This window comes from Sebastes fasciatus, chromosome 21 (assembly GCF_043250625.1).
Source record: "Sebastes fasciatus isolate fSebFas1 chromosome 21, fSebFas1.pri, whole genome shotgun sequence".
Classification (NCBI taxonomy): Eukaryota; Metazoa; Chordata; class Actinopteri; order Perciformes; family Sebastidae; genus Sebastes; species Sebastes fasciatus.
The window spans coordinates 10,183,566-10,200,274 of NC_133815.1; the positions used below are offsets into that span (position 1 = coordinate 10,183,566).

Here is a 16,709-nt window from a genome sequence, read left to right on the forward strand (position 1 = left end):
CTAAACTCTATAAACGTATCAGAGAGTTGTAGCTGTGTTTGTTTCCACCCACTTCTCCATGCGTTAGGAAGTCGAGGCCGAGAGTAAAAAATGTGCGCCTCAGCCAAAAAGTTTTCCCAGCACAACAGAGCTGTTCAGCTTCCTGCACTGTTAAGAATTTCCCAGTAAAATAGCAGTAAAGAACTGGCAGCAGGGTTGCCTTTATGTTACTGTAAAATTAGCATTATAATAATGTCGCTGAAATATACAGCTTTGTACTGTTAATGAAAAATACATTTTTTTTAATTAATTTCACAGTATTTACAGTTAATTTACTGTTTAAAGATACATTATATAGCTGTTTTCCACCTTTATTTTACATTATCTTACTGATTTGTTTTAATGCACTATTTATTTTTTACATACATTTTAATAAACATTATTTTTTTGCCTAGATGAATAGACTTAGCAGGTTACAGACATAGGAATAGTCACACTAAATACAATTAAAGGCACTTTGTTAGGAAAAGGGCTATAATAGACTTGTTGACACTTTTCCCAAAATGTCTGTCTATAGCTGGCTACAAGCACAGAATGCAAACCAGAACAACATGTGAGTGAAGAACAATAAAGCTAATTCACTGATTTTACAATCATGTACAATGTACAAGCCTCACATGTGCAGATCAGGTCCCAGAATTAAAAAAATACTGCATGAAACTGTTACTGATGATACTTTAGACAGTTGATCAGCAGTAAAGTGCTGTTTTTTAAGAATGCATTATAGTTCAGTTAAAAATAATTTAACAGGTTTTCTTTTGTATTAACAGTAAAGAACTGTTTTTTTTAGCAATAACAGGTTAATACTGTTGAAATCCTGCTGTAAATTAACAGTTTACAGTGTGCATGTTTTCACTCCTCTTCAAGCACATTTTTATTATTTTATTTAAAATAATGAATTTAAAAGTTAACTTTGTAGTTATCATTATAGGCAGCCAAGCTTTTTATGGTGCATGTACAGCAGAGCCTAAAATATGATTATGGTTAAATTTACCCATTCAACTTTGCAGTGCAAGTCTATTATGGTGTGGGACAACTGCGTTTTAGCGGCTTCTCCTTTGATTGTCGTAAAGTAGGCCTGGAGCAAAAGAATATATTTTTCTTCTTTATACTGCCCTCGTCTGCAATATAAAGGACATAGATTACCGTTTCCTACCCCATGGGAAGCAAATATTACATTCTTTAGAGCAGGGCTTTTCAGTCTGCGGACTTGGCCCCCATATCATTTGAGTTTGACTCGGCTATTGCTATAGAAATCTTAATTCACCATGAGGATTCACCGTCGTGCAAAAAAAATGGCTCTTTTGTACAAAATAGTCTTTGAAGTCTGGATCAGAATATTGTAGCCCTTCATCAGAGACTCTGTATGTCTGCGTCAACCACATCAGCTCAGCTCAGAAAGTAAGACTTGCACACTTAAAATAACATATTTAAATGTATCGTTAAGGACCTTTCATTACTTTTTATTGCTTTGAGTTCTCCTTGAATTAGATAAGTAGGCGTGGATGTGTTTTTTTTCCTACAAAGCTGTGCGTAAAAAGAGGCAACATTTTTTATGGAAATATTATTTTTAAAGACATAAACAAGACATATTTTTTTCCCAGAAAAACTTTTTTAAGATGACTGATAACTAAATAGACTCCGAATGGCTCAGCAAGAGTTTTCCACTTTAGTCATACAAGATTTATTCAAAATACTCACAAATTACAAGGCAATTCGGTTACGCATTTTGAGTGCCGCTCGATTTCAGATATTCAAAAAGAAAAATAAAGAAAAAAAAAAAATATCGACGACAAAGATACAAAATCACAAAATGCCCCACTTTGATAAAACATTTATAATTTCACGGTCGTATATCAAATACTGCAGGCTTTATGAAACAATTGACCCTCTGCACAAATGAAAAAAAAAACAATGCTGTAAACATAAAATGTACAAATAACTGCAGTAAGAAACTGCTCTTGGACACAGATCCTTACAAAAACTATCAACATCAACACATCAAAAAACTTACAAAATTTACAAATGTACACTGTTTGTCCTAATAATTGAAAACATGCACTTTGGTTCGATAATACAAAAAATATCAGATTGAAAAATAAATTAAAAACATATTGAAGTCAAAAACTCGAATTTACAAAATAATTTTACACCAACATGCCTATAAGCCTACAATAAAGTACCACATAGTCTAACGGATTTACACGACACTCTCTCTCTCCACAAGTGGGCCGTATAGTGTAGGCACTGAGCCAAACATTTTCAATAGCTTGAGGTTTGAAAATATATTTTATTTTGCCTGGAAATTAGCACGTCTTTAAAGTTGTGCACGTTTTGCAAGTTTTGCACGTTTTGCAATGTGGTTTTGACGCGTCTCTTGGCTCTGGGTGTCTTGTTTGGTGGCTCATCCAGAAGTGGACCAGTGGGCCTTCACATGGCACATATAGAGGCACCCAAGCCAAACCATTTTCAATAGCTTGAGGTTTGAAAATATATTCTTTTTTTTTATTTTGCCTGGAAATTAGCACGTCTTTAAAGTTTTGCACGTTGTGCAAGTTTTGCACGTTTTGCAAGTTTTGCAATGTGGTTTTGACGCGTCTCTTGGCTCTGGGTGTCTTGTTTGGTGACTCATCCAGAAGTGGGCCTTTCACAGGCACATATATAGGCACCAAAGCATTTTTAATAGTTATAGGCTCTTGAAATGTGTCACTTTCTGACTTCTGTTGGATTAAAACGCGTCCCTCGGTTCTTGGTTTCTGTAAGGTGGCTCATCTGTGGGGTCTGGTGTGGATGGCCCACTGGGTGGTGTCTGGGCACCACTGGCACCTGAACTGTGGCACACGTACCATTCACTTAGATTCGCAGGCTGGGAGGCTCCAACCGGCTCCGACAGCACCGAGGAACCGGTGCCTCCTGGCTCTCGGCCCAGGTCTGAGGAGGGGGACACCAGGGACGGGGTGGAGGACTCGTACCCTGAGCTGGGAGGTGGAGACTTGCAGTGCACCTTCATGTGTTTCCTCAGGGAGCTGGGGTGCGTGTAGGACTTATCGCAGCCTCGCACTTTGCAGTTGTAGGGCTTATCGCTGGTGTGGACGTGGGAGTGCTTTTTCCGGTCGCTGCTGTTGGCGAAGCGTCTGTCGCAGCCGTCAAACTCACATTTGAAGGGCTTCTCACCTGTTAACAGCGATGGTGACACGTTAGAAATAGAAATAAAACAATAAATTTCACATTTTAAAAACTTGATGAATAACAATCACCCTATAATGCATCATGATATTTATTTAACTATTTATTTATTTTAAAAAATTACAACTTCTAACAGTACTTGAGACAAATCTGTAATGTTTAAACAATGAAGGTAATTCCACTTTATGGGCATATGGGCTTAAAATAACTTAAGCAAGAAGTATCCAACTATCTGTGACCCAACCCAAAAATAATAACAAAAAATTAAATTAAATCAATAAAATTCACATTTTAAAATCTTGATAAATAACGTTCACCCTATAAAGCATCATGATATTTATTCAACTATTTATTTTATGAGAATATTTTTCCAACTTCTAACAGTACTTGAGACAAATCTCTAATGTTAAAACAATGAAGGTAACTCCACTTTATGAGCATACATGAGCTTATAATAACCTAAGCAAGAAGTATCCAACATATCTGTGACCCAGCCCAAAAATAATAATAAAAAATAAAATAAAATAATAATAATACAAACATAACGTTAAAATATAAATAAATAAATTTCACATTTTAAAAAACTTGATAAATAACGTTCACCCTATAAGGCATCATTGTATTTATTTAACTATTTATTTTATGAGAATATTTTTCCAACTTGTTTATTGTTTATTTGTTTTACACAATTTAAGACTATACAACATAACAAAAAAATAAATGAATAATATACAGTGCAGGAAGAAGCAAGAAACCCACTGGGTTTATCTGAAGCCTCCACCTAGAGACAAGACTAATTTAAAGAAATAATATATTACATACTAGTGATAACAAACAATTAGCAACTTACAACTTCTAACAGTACTTGAGACAAATCTCTAATGTTTAAACAATGTGGGTAACCCCACTTTATGAGCATACATGAGCTTAAAATTAAGCAAGAAGCATCCAACTATCTGTGACCCAGCCCAAAAATAATAATACAAATTAAAATAAAATAATATTAATAAAAAACAATAAAAGCTGGTATAATTACAGCCACTTTAATTATTTATTTCTTAATTTTTCAAATATAATTTTATATATTTTGCATTTACAGTAAACACCCTTTTTCCCCCTACACTTTAAATAAGTGTGCCTACTTGGACAGACATGAGTCTCAGTCTGGTGTAAACAGGAGGGCTGAACCCCCACTGTCCTGGGTCTATACCTGGCGTCTACATGCATCAAGGCATACGTCAAAACAGACAAGCTATGAGCACAGACATAGCAGGCCCAAAACCAACTGAAAATAATGATAAATGAAAGTATAGCCACAGCCAGGCTTCACCCACTGTGTGTGCTTAAAGCAAGCCTGTCTTGCTATTTGAAATCCTGCTTCTGGACTGGCTCTAATTCTGCGTCTTAATAATAACAAGTATTTCTACCTGATTATGACAGGGCAAAAAAAAAAAGACAGTCTGAATAAATTACACGGAAATCATCCACTGCTGATTTTTCTCCTCCGATTAAAGCTTTTGAGAATATGTAATTGCCTCTGTCTAATTACACTTGCGGGTTGAATATCAATTTGACCTTCAGCTGTTGGGTTGAGAGAGCCAATCAAGGATATTAGTGTAGTACAAGAAACCGTCGAGGAACAGACCCCAGGGGCAGCCCCAGTCATAACCACACTTTCGGATAGGTTTTAAACATGATACCAAAGACCAGGCCCCTTGGGAGTCAACACACAGAAATAATTTAACAGATTTGTACTTAGGTAATGTGAGCAAATTATATGAATAATACATAGGGGTGCAGAAGTGGAGCAGAGGGGGGAGAGTGCCATGCAGCCACCGAGAAATAGGAATGTAAGTCATTGTATTCAAGTCTGACTCAACATTTCGAGGCCCCTTTTTCTCCTCCTCACTGGCTCCACAGAGGCAAGCAGCCATGTTATATGTTTTTTAAAGTTGAATCAGAGCTGCTGCTGCTGCTGCTTGGAGCTGCGTTGCACACACACAAGTCAGATGCAGTCACCTCTGCCAACCTGTTGGTGAATTATTTCAGCCGTCTGCACTTGTCAACTTGTTGCTTTGGCTAAAGGCTATCAAGAGCTGATCATTCCAAGAGTATTATTTCACCATGCATACATGTCATATCACTCTGGGAAATACAGCTAATGTAAGGCTTCAAATACTCCAACACATATATGCAAGATAAAACTACTCCCTCCTCTGTAGCTTTAAAATGCAATCCAACCAACTATTATTTTTTTATTATTGATTGAAATAAAGGAGCATGCATAATAAACAGAGCAACAAGTGGCTGAAATAAAAAAGCAAAACATCATCATATCACTGAATGTGAATATATACACCTTTCCAACTTGCTGCCAGTCATGTGTGCCATTGCACTAAACTACATGGACAAGATCTGACATGGGCCTCACTTCTTTGTGCTGTGGTGTAAACAAGAGGTTGAACCGTCAAAACGCCTGAGTGAGCTGTATACCATAATCCCAAAGCTCAACCTTTTTGCAAAAACTTGCAAGCACTGATGCACCTCATATAACAAACAGGTGGGCAGTATAGCTGTTGCTTGCTGATGTATCAGCAGCAGGTTGATTAATTACCCATCAGAGAATATTTTAAATGCTTAGAAATGAAAGAAAATAGAATCAAAAATCATATCTGAAAATTATGCAAAACATCACTTCACTTGCAATGCCTCGATTTCAACATACTCCTGCTGGTTTACAAAGCACTAAATGTGTTTAGGGCCAAAATACATTTCAGATCTTCTGCTATGTTATGAAGCATCCAGACCTCTCAGGTCATCTGGATCAGGACTGCTTAGTGTCCCCAGAGTCAGAACTAAACATGCAGAAGAAGCAGCGTTCAGTTTTTATGCACCAAATATTTGGAACAAGCTCCCAGAAAACTGCAGGAACAACTCCAACTCTGAGTTCTTTAAAATCAAAACTTAAAACTTTCCTGATTGCTGCTGCTGCCTTTTATGAAACCAGATAATGATCTTATACTGCACTAGAGCTTTTACTCTTGTGTGTTATATTCTATTTTAGCTTCTATCCTATAGCTTTTATTTTTAGCTTGTTTTTATTTTCTAGTCTTTAATGTTTTTATCACTGTTTTAATTATGTCTTAATGTTCTTTTGCAATGTTCTTGAATGTTTATGTAAAGCACTTTCAATTGCCCTGATGCTGAAATGTGCTCTACAAATAAAGCTGTCTTGCCTCTATTTTAATTTGCAGCTTTGCAATTTTATTTTTCATATTATAGAACATTTTTTTCAACATTTCCCTATTATGAATATATATAGCCACTGACCTGTGTGCGTCCTTTTGTGAATCTTAAGGTTCTCGGATCTTGCAAACACTTTCCCACAGCCAGGGAACGGGCACGGAAATGGTTTCTCCCCGGTGTGCACTCGGATGTGATTCACAAGTTTGTACTTGGCTTTAAACGGTTTGCCTTCTCTCGGACACTCTTCCCAAAAACAGATATGGTTCGCCTGCTCCGGTCCTCCGACGTGCTCCACCGTCACATGCGTTACCAACTCGTGCATGGTGCTGTAAGTTTTGGAGCAAAGTTTCTTCGGCGACAGCTCCGGCTCCAGCCACTTGCAGATCAACTCTTGCTTTATCGGCTGCCTCATGTAGCGGAAAAAGGCACCGGCTCCGTGGTGGTGGTGATGAGGGTGGTGAGCGCTCAGATTCATGTTCAGATTCAGACCACCGTAGCCGGAGAACGGATCAGCCCTGGAGCTTGCCACTTGACTCAAGTGATGATCAGACCTAACGTACATTTCTCCAGGTAGTCCTAACCTTATTTGTCCATTCAACGCTTGGCCACCTGGTGATGAAGAAGCCTGGTCGTGGTGCAGTCCGGAGAAGAGGTTCCCATGCGCATCAGGGTGGTGGTGATGACCATAGTGTCCAGGATAGCTACCTGTTGTTGAGACAAACATTCCGTGGTGAGAGGCTGAACCAGCACCAGCACCAGCACCAACACCAGCAGTCTGGTCCTGCAGCACTGGCATGGCTTGAGCTGTCAGATCTCTTCGGATGAGGAAATCCCTACCTGCGGATAAAGCCTGGGCCGTGTGAGACATGGAATAAGGGACCGATGATGTCGCCTGAACCGGGCCAAAAGCTCCCGTTTGACTGGAGACCACTTCGCTGTGGCCTGCCATGTGATGATGGTGGTGATGGTGGTGGGGATAATGATGGGCTGGGCTGATTTTGAGGGCCGCGGAGTGCCCCATGTGTTCTGGCCCGAATGGACTCGGCCCCAGGCGGGGTTCCGCAGTAATCTCCCCAGGGTGCTGGTGAGCCATTGAGTGTGGATGGCTGCTGAACCCCGGGAAGCCTGTCACGCTCTGAGGGGTATGGTGGTGATGATGGTGATGGTGGTGAGCCCCTGCCAAGTCAACTAATCTCAGCGCCGTGTTCCGTTTGGAAAACGTAGGGTCCATCACGGGGCTTCCCAATGCATCCACGCTCATTACTTTTTTTTCCTAATTTTAGAATAACTTTTGACAGCAGGCAAAATAATAATGATGATGACAAATATATTTTTTTAATCGCAATGAAAATTTTTTTTAAAAAAAAATGTTATAAAGTTAAGTCTATATCTGCAGACTACATGGAATCCCCATTCGGTTGAGAGAGGCAGCAGCAGGACGCTTTGATACTGAATAGAGATTCATGGTAGGCGCTGCAGCCCGTGGAGCTAAACAATCACCCTGCGCTCTAATTGGTCAGAGCTCGGTGATTGACGTCACCAGTGACAGTTTTTCCAACGTGAAGAAAAATGTCTTAGTGACAGCAAAGCAGCCCAGCAGCGCATGCGCAGTGCCCTGAGGCAGAAAAAAATAGTTGTTATGCAAAAGGTTATTGTACAATAAAAGTCCTAAAAAAAAAGTTGATCCAGATATACAGTCGCCTTTTCTTTTTGTGTGGCAGCGGACACAAAGAGCTGCAGCGGCTATGAAACAGCAATTTGATTCTGCAATTACAAAACAGACCGCCTCGCAAGTGCATGCATATTGCCCAGTATAAAAAGTTGTAAAGGATCATAAATAATGCAGTGATATCTTCATTTTTGCAACGCGCAACTTGTGAAAGGACAACTTTACGCACAAATTACGCACAACTTTTACGCACGTAAAAAAAGGTCGGCGTCAAAAGAAAAACTCCACGTGGGAGTTTTAAAATAGTCCCGGAGTACATACCATTAATATGCGCTTTGATAAATACCCATATTTACATATCCAGCCGTACTATACAGCGTTGACTCGGTGCTCTGCTCGGTGGGATCCGTGTGTGGAGTGAGTGTGAATCAGGCGAGCTGCGGCCATTGTCCCGAGGGGGGGAAAAAATGTAATGGACGGGACCTGTTGTTATGATCCGGGGTAATTTTGCTTTAGACCCAGGACGGCAGCAGATGAGGGTCACAGGAGGTGGTGCCGTTGCAGACTTAAAGTCCAAAATAAAACGTGTGTAAGTATCGGTTACTACAATATAATCCTACCGAGTGTAATATTTAGTGATTATTTTCTGCTTTTTGTTTGAATCAGAATCAGAATTAGAATCAGAATCAGAATCAGAATCAGAATCAGAATCAGAATCAGAATGGTGTTTATTGCCAGGTGTTAAGAGGTATACACTCGGAATTTGCTTTGGTTTTGTTGGTGCAAGTTAAACAGTATAATAACAAAAGAATAGATAAAAACGTTAGAATAAAATAAGAATAAAAAAATGAATTTCTACCAATATACAATATACAAAATAAGCTATAAACATGACATAAACAGATAGTGCATATTGCCGGTGTGAGTGCTTAAAAGAAAGATATATTATGGATCATAAAAAACATGCATAAATTATGTTTTGTTTATTTTTTCAATGTACTTTATCTTTTTAAACCATCAGACCATCATGACTATTTTAAAAATCAAGTGTATAGTTAAAAAAATGTTGAGTAATGTTTGGATGTTACTGTACATTTGTTGTCTGTGACAAACATAGATGGCCGAAAATGTAACACATTTACTTGAATATCACAGCTGGGGATTTTTTTTAATATTTGTCTTGTATTGCCATATTAATACTCTTATAATTAACTTATAATTAACAGTCATGACTTTATTGTTTTAAGTGAGTTATATCGTGTGTATTGCAACCAAATGAGGGAGGATGTTTGGACTGAACGCTTAGTCTTTGTAGTTGCAGACAAAAATAAATTACTGCGTGAAGCGACCTTAAAGAAGTTCACACAGAGTGTTGATCACTTTGATGCCAAATGTTAAATGTGTTATTTAACTTCTGCTGTGATCATAAGTCATTTGTGAAGGATTTAAGAGCACAACCTAAATTTATTTTGACAGGCGCTCGTCGGTATCTCAACCTCCTCACACTTTTAATTTCCCCTTGATGAGAAAATCAACTGGACATAATATGATATGTGTTTTTGGAGGGTGTCGTTTTCAGATATAAACCAAAGTAATTAACTGAATATGCTGAATAATAGGACACTCATTGGCTAATATTTTTAATTTGAGAACAATAATTTAAAAAAAAAAATCCCTCTTGTTTTTTTGTTCTCTGAATTGACTTGTCAAAATCTTTGCTGACAGCATCACATCAGAAATTGAGTCAATATTTAGAGACATGACGGATCCAAAATAAGTTTATTAAATGGCCTTTACGCGTGGGGTTTCATGAGGCTCACAGCTGTAACCTTCAGAGGCACCACAGCGTAATGCAAAACTTTGAAGTGCTATTTATGGTCCAAGTTGTGCCTGCACTCACTCTTGAAGACAAGTAAAAGCAGGGGGTGTTGTATAAGATCCCAAACACACAAAAAAGTTGAATATTGTAGAAAGGTCTCCTAAAAAAAACGCTGGTTTAGTTGCCTTCACTGTAAATCCTAAATCGCTCCAGGTAGCCATTTTAAATTCTGACTCCAGCATATTAGGATTCATGACACTAAACAGTTAATGGCGCATCTTTTACTCATAAGGCTGAGATAAATATATCTTAATTTGTAGGCACATAAGTGGCACTGCAACTTTAAATGCACTTGCAAAGTTATGTATAATTCCAACAACTTTTTTCTTGGCACACAATTTCCAATTTAGCCTCACTTGTTGCGAGTATATGACCTCCAGTCTTGGCTCTCCTTCTTTTTTCAATGATATGCCATTCTTACCGTTTTCCACCTGTTGAAAGATCCCTCCAAATTTTTGCATAGCAGAGTAGAGGGCTCAAGTTGAAGGTGTACTTGTTAAGCTGAGAACAACCAAAACGTCCCCTCTTTCCTTGGTCTCCCAAGACTGACTTGGAAAACGCCTTGTAGAAAGTAGCCTAGTAGCCAAGAAGATATTTTAATGGTTCGCATGGCACGTCTGTGCATGTGGCTTTGAACTCTAGCAGCCGGAGGTTCCTGCAGAGAGCGCCGCAAATCCCACTTGATAACTTCGACAACCCACAACGTTTTACACACAGGCTATGCATCACTGGCCTGCATGCACAAAAAAAAAAAAAATGAATAAAAGTTGCATCAAGCACAGCCAAAACTGGTGATGGATACATTAGGAGTATAATAGTGGATCCAAGTTAAATATATTCAAGGTAACCTTTATGAACGTGCTGGTGAGCATGATGATGTGGAAATCGAAAGCACAGATGTTCCACTTGGTGTTGAGCTCCAGTGGTTGCAAAAAACGTTGTGTTCAGGAGACACAGAGCTAAGAAAACACACCAGACAACAAAACGTGGATGTGGATTCACTTTGTAGTAAAAGGGATAAGTTGATAATAACAGAGCTTTAAAGGGAGTGATGACAGTAGGCAGACTTCATATCAAAACCTCAAGATTTCTAATGGGCTTTCCTGAGAAAAGATGTAAAACTCGTATCTCCATACCTGACGCACGTAATGAGGGTCCACCTATAAGGTTTGTTTATCATCCTGTCAGTCCATCATAGTTACAATAAATTAAATTATTGTGGTAATTGATCCTTCTTGCATATAGATAGATAGATAGATAGATAGATAGATAGATAGATAGATAGATAGATAGATAGATAGATATGTGCGTAATTGTGCCAAAAACAAATAAGGTTTGTTTATCATCCTGCCAGTCCATCAAAGTTGCAATAAATTAAATTATTGTGGTAATTTATTCTTCTTGCATATAGATGGATAGATAGATAGATAAATAGATAGATAGATAGATAGATAGATACGTGCGTAATTGTGCCAAAACGTTACCAATTGCACCACCAAATGGTTTTGCTTGGTGATCTAATGTCCCCATGCAGTTTAACAAAGACAATGTGACACATGTGCTTTCTAAAACTGTTACAGAACGTGCTCTGACTTTCTACAAGGCCTTGTTGTGTTCCTCAATATTTTTTTATTTTTTTTTGTTATTCAGCCCCTTTTAACCAAATCCACAGTCAGCAAACTCACAATATCTTGGGATTGATGATGCAAAGAGGTCCAATAGAAGTGTGGGCCCCGCACCGCGGATTGTTATTTGGTGGAGTGGATGTTATTGGGGGGAAAAAGGCTCCTCCTCCAATGAGCGCGCGTCTCTGGGGCTCACGTGACCACCCCCCCCCCTCCTCTCCCCATTCATCAGGGCTGGACTGTGTTTGTCTTTTCAATTCATTTATCTGCAGGAATGATTGCGACTATCAGTCTAGAGCTCACCGCCTGACTGAGGAGGTGAAAGTTGCGCCACAGGAAGATAAACCGCAAAAAGACAATATTGCATGTATGTATACATGGTTTTGAGTGTGTGCATCGGATGCGCACTACTACTACTACTATAGAGGGGGATTCCTTGCATCTTAAAAAAAAGTAAACAGGTTGGATTTCAGAGTTTTGCTCAGTCGAGTAAAGAGATAGAGAGAGAAGAAGGTGGGAGGAAGAATATCTGCGCGTGATTTTTTGATTTCTGCTCTCAGTCGTCTCCGGCTTCGAGTCTAGACTGAAGATGCTCTTGGACGCAGGACCGCAGTATCCCACCATAGGAGTCACTACTTTCGGCTCCTCGCGGCATCACTCAACAGGCGAAGTCACAGAGAGAGAAGTGGCGTTGGGGATAAATCCCTTCGCGGATGGGATGGGCGCCTTCAAAATAAACCACACATCCCACGACATCGGCTCCGGACAAACGGCGTTTTCCTCCCAGGCGCCCGGTTACGCAGCAGCAGCCGCGCTCGGACACCACCACCACCATCCGACGCACTCTTACTCCACGGCGGCTTTCAACTCCACCAGGGACTTTCTCTTCAGAAATCGGGGTTTCGGAGACGCCACTGGAGCTCAGCACAGCTTATTCGCGTCTGGAAGTTTCGCAGGACCACATGGACACTCGGATGCTGCTGGGCACCTGCTCTTCCCAGGGCTGCACGAGCAAGCCGCGAGCCATGCGTCTTCCAACGTGGTCAACAGCCAGATGCGCCTGGGCTTCTCTGGGGACATGTACGGACGGGCTGATCAGTACGGCCACGTTACGAGCCCGAGGTCCGACCACTATGCGTCGACCCAGCTGCACGGCTACGGCCCCATGAACATGAATATGGCCGCGCATCACGGTGCTGGGGCCTTCTTTCGATACATGAGGCAGCCGATCAAGCAAGAGCTCATCTGCAAGTGGATCGAGCCCGAGCAGCTGACGAACCCGAAAAAGTCGTGCAACAAAACTTTTAGCACCATGCACGAGTTGGTGACCCATCTGACGGTGGAGCACGTTGGAGGACCCGAGCAGACCAACCACATCTGCTTCTGGGAGGAGTGCGCCAGAGAAGGGAAACCATTCAAAGCCAAATACAAACTTGTGAATCATATCAGAGTACACACCGGAGAGAAGCCCTTTCCGTGTCCGTTCCCAGGCTGTGGCAAAGTATTTGCACGATCGGAAAATCTAAAAATTCACAAAAGGACTCACACTGGTAAGATATATTTTTTTATATACTTCCAAAATCCATGTTGACACATATCCTTATCCAAAATATGCATGCGATCCGGGGGGTTATTATTTATTAGGGGCAGCTGGAGTTTCTTCAACTGGCATGTGATTCAGTGCAGTTGTCAACAGAAAATATTTCAAATGTTTTATTTTAAAGTCTTGCAATTTTTTATGTTAAAAGTCTTGTGATACATTTAATTAAATGAATTAATCCATAAGTGGCTTAAATCTAATTAAATTCTAGTCAATAAGTAAGTAGTCTGTCAAATTTAAAAGTAAAAAAAAAGAGGCTGCCTTTTTTTATTCTTCACCTTAAAAAATCCTTTAATACAATAATGTATAATATGTAATTTTGGGATCAAGTGTTAAACGTTGTATTTATTGTTTTCTTTATTTAGGTGAGAAGCCTTTTAAGTGTGAGTTTGAAGGCTGCGACAGGCGATTTGCAAACAGCAGCGACCGCAAGAAACACATGCACGTCCACACGTCTGACAAGCCCTATCTCTGCAAAATGTGCGACAAGTCATACACACATCCCAGCTCCCTCCGAAAACACATGAAGGTAAAATCAATTTTTATATATATATTTGTTTCTCAGTGTTGTTTTAATATAATTTATAAAATGTTTTTTTGCAGCTTTGCCTGCAAATGAGAATAAAAAAAATATTTGTGTAATATTATGAGAGACAGCTTTTATTATTATTATTCTTTTTTTTTTTTTTACAGAAATAGAGAAAGTTAATTTGCTTTGACACTTTCTTTCTTCCTTTCCTTTCAACCGACAAATCAGATTAAGATCTTAATAAGAATATTTTTTTTTCGCAGATGTTCAAAACAGTCAAATTAGTAGTTTTTAATTTGTTTTGATTCATTTCTTATGTCTGGAATTTGCACAAAAAACAAACCGAGGGACAAAACCATTTTTAAGCAGTATGCTTTTTTATAACATTTTTCTTATTGTTGAAGGTCCACGAATCCACCCAACCAGCACCGCAGCCATCTCCAGCGGCCAGTTCAGGGTACGAGTCGTCCACACCTCCCACTATAGTATCACCGTCCACAGAGAACCAGAGCAGCAGCTCCATATCACCAGCAGCCTCAGCAGTACACCACACAACCAGCCACAGCACGCTGTCGTCAAATTTCAATGAATGGTACGTGTAAATATTTTTGAAAAAAAAAGGAAAGAAAGAAAAAGACTGCAGAATTAAAAAAAAACACACAACTTTGCTTGGAATCAAAGACTTTTATTAAGTCAGCCAGTGAGACATGGACTGAAAAACACACAGGAGGCCCAATCGATCATTTAAAGGCTGTCTTATTGTGAAAGGGAATGCATGGACTAAAAAGGAGCCACCCAGTTAAACTTTTTTCCCCCTTCAATATTTCTTTATTTTTACTGAGAGACTTGCTCAAAAAGAGATCTCAAAAAGCATGCTATCTCCGGGTAGACGCCTGCATTTTTGTACATAAGGATTTCACCCAAGTTGGAAAAAAAAATGTAATATTTTATTTTGTAAATAGTTCTATCACAGTTTTAAGGGAATTTGTGAAAAATGTTGGTCCCTAGATATATGGAGAAATGAGATGGTTTTAAGAATATTTGCGATGAATAGACTTCATTGAAAAGAATGTTATAGTTGTGAACCAAATGTGAATTATTCAGTATTACTACAGTCTACACGTCGACCTAACCGACTCTTAGTATTAATGTGCTTTTGTAGCCTATTCAGTGCAACATTTTCGTCCAAGGTCCAGTTTGAGTAGCACAGTATCATTGTTGTTATTTAATGTCATGTCGATAAATCGTGTAGTGAAAGCCTGAAATTCCGTGTCAATCTGTTTATGTACGTGATAAATATAAAAAATCTCTGTCAATTGCTTTGTCTGAAAGGAAGTATCATTATTACATGTAAGTAGCTCAATTTTCCATATTTATCCAGCATGTAAAGGACCGGTAACATGTTAGAAATGATCGGTATTTATGGAGAAATGCGCTCGTATGTAAAATTTAGTTTACAAAAAAATGTTTGGATACATTTTCGTACTATATTAAAGGATTAAAAAATACAATAATGCAAATGAGGTTATTGGTTTCATTGGTTGTTGATCTCAACATGGGTGCTGTGTGAAACTAATTCTTTTATATGTATCAAAAAATATCCTAATTAGCTGCAGCTTTTTTCACCATAATAATGCATTTAGCACGGTTTCTAAAGAAGAATTATTGCATTTTTAAATGCACAAATAATTTGCAGTGTGTGTGCATGCTTTTTGCAAATGTGTGTGTGAGAGAGCATTTCATTTATTGTGTTTTAAACTTCCCTGGCAGTCAATGAGAAGTAAATCCACTCCCCCCTTTTTCTGCATCTTCTGTTTATCCAAAATTAACATCCAACACTTTGCCCTCCAGTAATGTGCAAATTAAATCGATTAATCACGCCGGTTGTTCCTCGGTTGTAAACCGGGATAGTTTGCGTTTACTTAATTGTTCGGGAATCTAATTTTCAAATCTAATTTATTTTCTTCTTTTTTTTTTTCGAGGATTTCATAGATTTTAAAGGGTGTAGAGCTGAGGAGTCAATGTGGCCCCCTCATTGTTCCTCTCTGGCTGCAGCTTGCTTGACCGCCCCATTAGGCAGAGATCACATCAGCAGCCGCCAGTGATCATGGTTAACACTGCCAGTGTGCACGGAGGGAGCCACGATCTGTCAGTCTTGCAGCTTTTGTCACGACTGCTGCTGCAGAACTGCACATGCACACACAACCACGAAAAAATAGTTTAATAAAGCAAAAATGTGCATGTGCATGTGCGCGCGCGTGCTTTCCCCTCTTTTTATATCAGCTCAAAAATAATAATAATAAAAAAAAAAAACATCCACCATCTTAGATGATTTGCTGGAAATGTATTGAAATGTATTCATATTTTCTTTTTCACGGACTATTAGATTTGGAGATAAATGAAGGATGGTAATAAAAAATGACTTTTTCGACTCTATTTAACACTATCTATCTATCTATCTATCTGGTGCTGATGCTTCACTGATGCACTGAGAAAAAAAAAGACGCCGATTGGATTTTTTAGAAAGTCACTTTATAGAAAAATGTTACTGGAAATATAAATAGTTTAGAGTGGATGTGTTAAAAAGTATCTGGGATATTCCACACATGCGCCTTATTTAAATATAAAGATTGACACATGGAGATATGAAATCCACCTAAAAACCAGTTCATGCATCATTTGAGCTGCAGAAAAACCATTTAAATGTAAAAATTCTGCTTTTAGATTCCAAGGCTGATAATGATGGAAAAATACTTGTTTGGATTGGTGGTTATTTTTTTGCCTTATTATAGGACTTGAGTTTTTATTTCCCTGCATGCGCATGTTTTTTACTGAAGAGAGAAACCTTTTTTTCTGCTCTTTTAACCAAAACGACTGAATGCAAAGCAAGCAAAGAACCTTAGTGGTGTCGTTTAATTTCCACTTCATTCCTCCTG

At 38.9% G+C, this 16,709-nt stretch overlaps 2 protein-coding genes across 4 annotated transcripts; one reads left to right on the forward strand and one right to left on the reverse strand.

Moving 5' to 3' along the window:
* Positions 1-1,707: 1,707 nt before the first annotated feature.
* On the reverse strand, positions 1,708-10,567 carry zic4 (zic family member 4). Of its 2 annotated transcripts, XM_074621349.1 has the most exons (3): positions 10,441-10,567; positions 6,556-7,176; positions 1,790-3,213 (listed from the first exon to the last, which is right to left on the reverse strand). In XM_074621349.1, the coding sequence occupies exons 1-3, from the start codon at positions 10,478-10,480 to the stop codon at positions 2,768-2,770; spliced, it is 1,107 nt and encodes a 368-aa protein (XP_074477450.1). In that variant the 5' UTR covers positions 10,481-10,567; the 3' UTR covers positions 1,790-2,767. The 2 variants fall into 2 exon arrangements, with proteins under 2 accessions (XP_074477449.1, XP_074477450.1); XM_074621348.1 differs by lacking the exon at positions 10,441-10,567 and having other exon boundaries at positions 1,708-3,213; positions 6,556-8,448.
* A 1,140-nt stretch (positions 10,568-11,707) lies between these two features.
* zic1 (zic family member 1 (odd-paired homolog, Drosophila)) lies at positions 11,708-15,038 on the forward strand. Of its 2 annotated transcripts, none has more exons than XM_074621350.1 (3): positions 11,708-13,194; positions 13,610-13,772; positions 14,174-15,038. In XM_074621350.1, the coding sequence occupies exons 1-3, from the start codon at positions 12,234-12,236 to the stop codon at positions 14,373-14,375; spliced, it is 1,326 nt and encodes a 441-aa protein (XP_074477451.1). In that variant the 5' UTR covers positions 11,708-12,233; the 3' UTR covers positions 14,376-15,038. The 2 variants fall into 2 exon arrangements, with proteins under 2 accessions (XP_074477451.1, XP_074477452.1); XM_074621351.1 differs by having other exon boundaries at positions 11,713-13,194; positions 13,610-13,773; positions 14,178-15,038.
* The last annotated feature ends 1,671 nt before the right edge of the window (positions 15,039-16,709 follow it).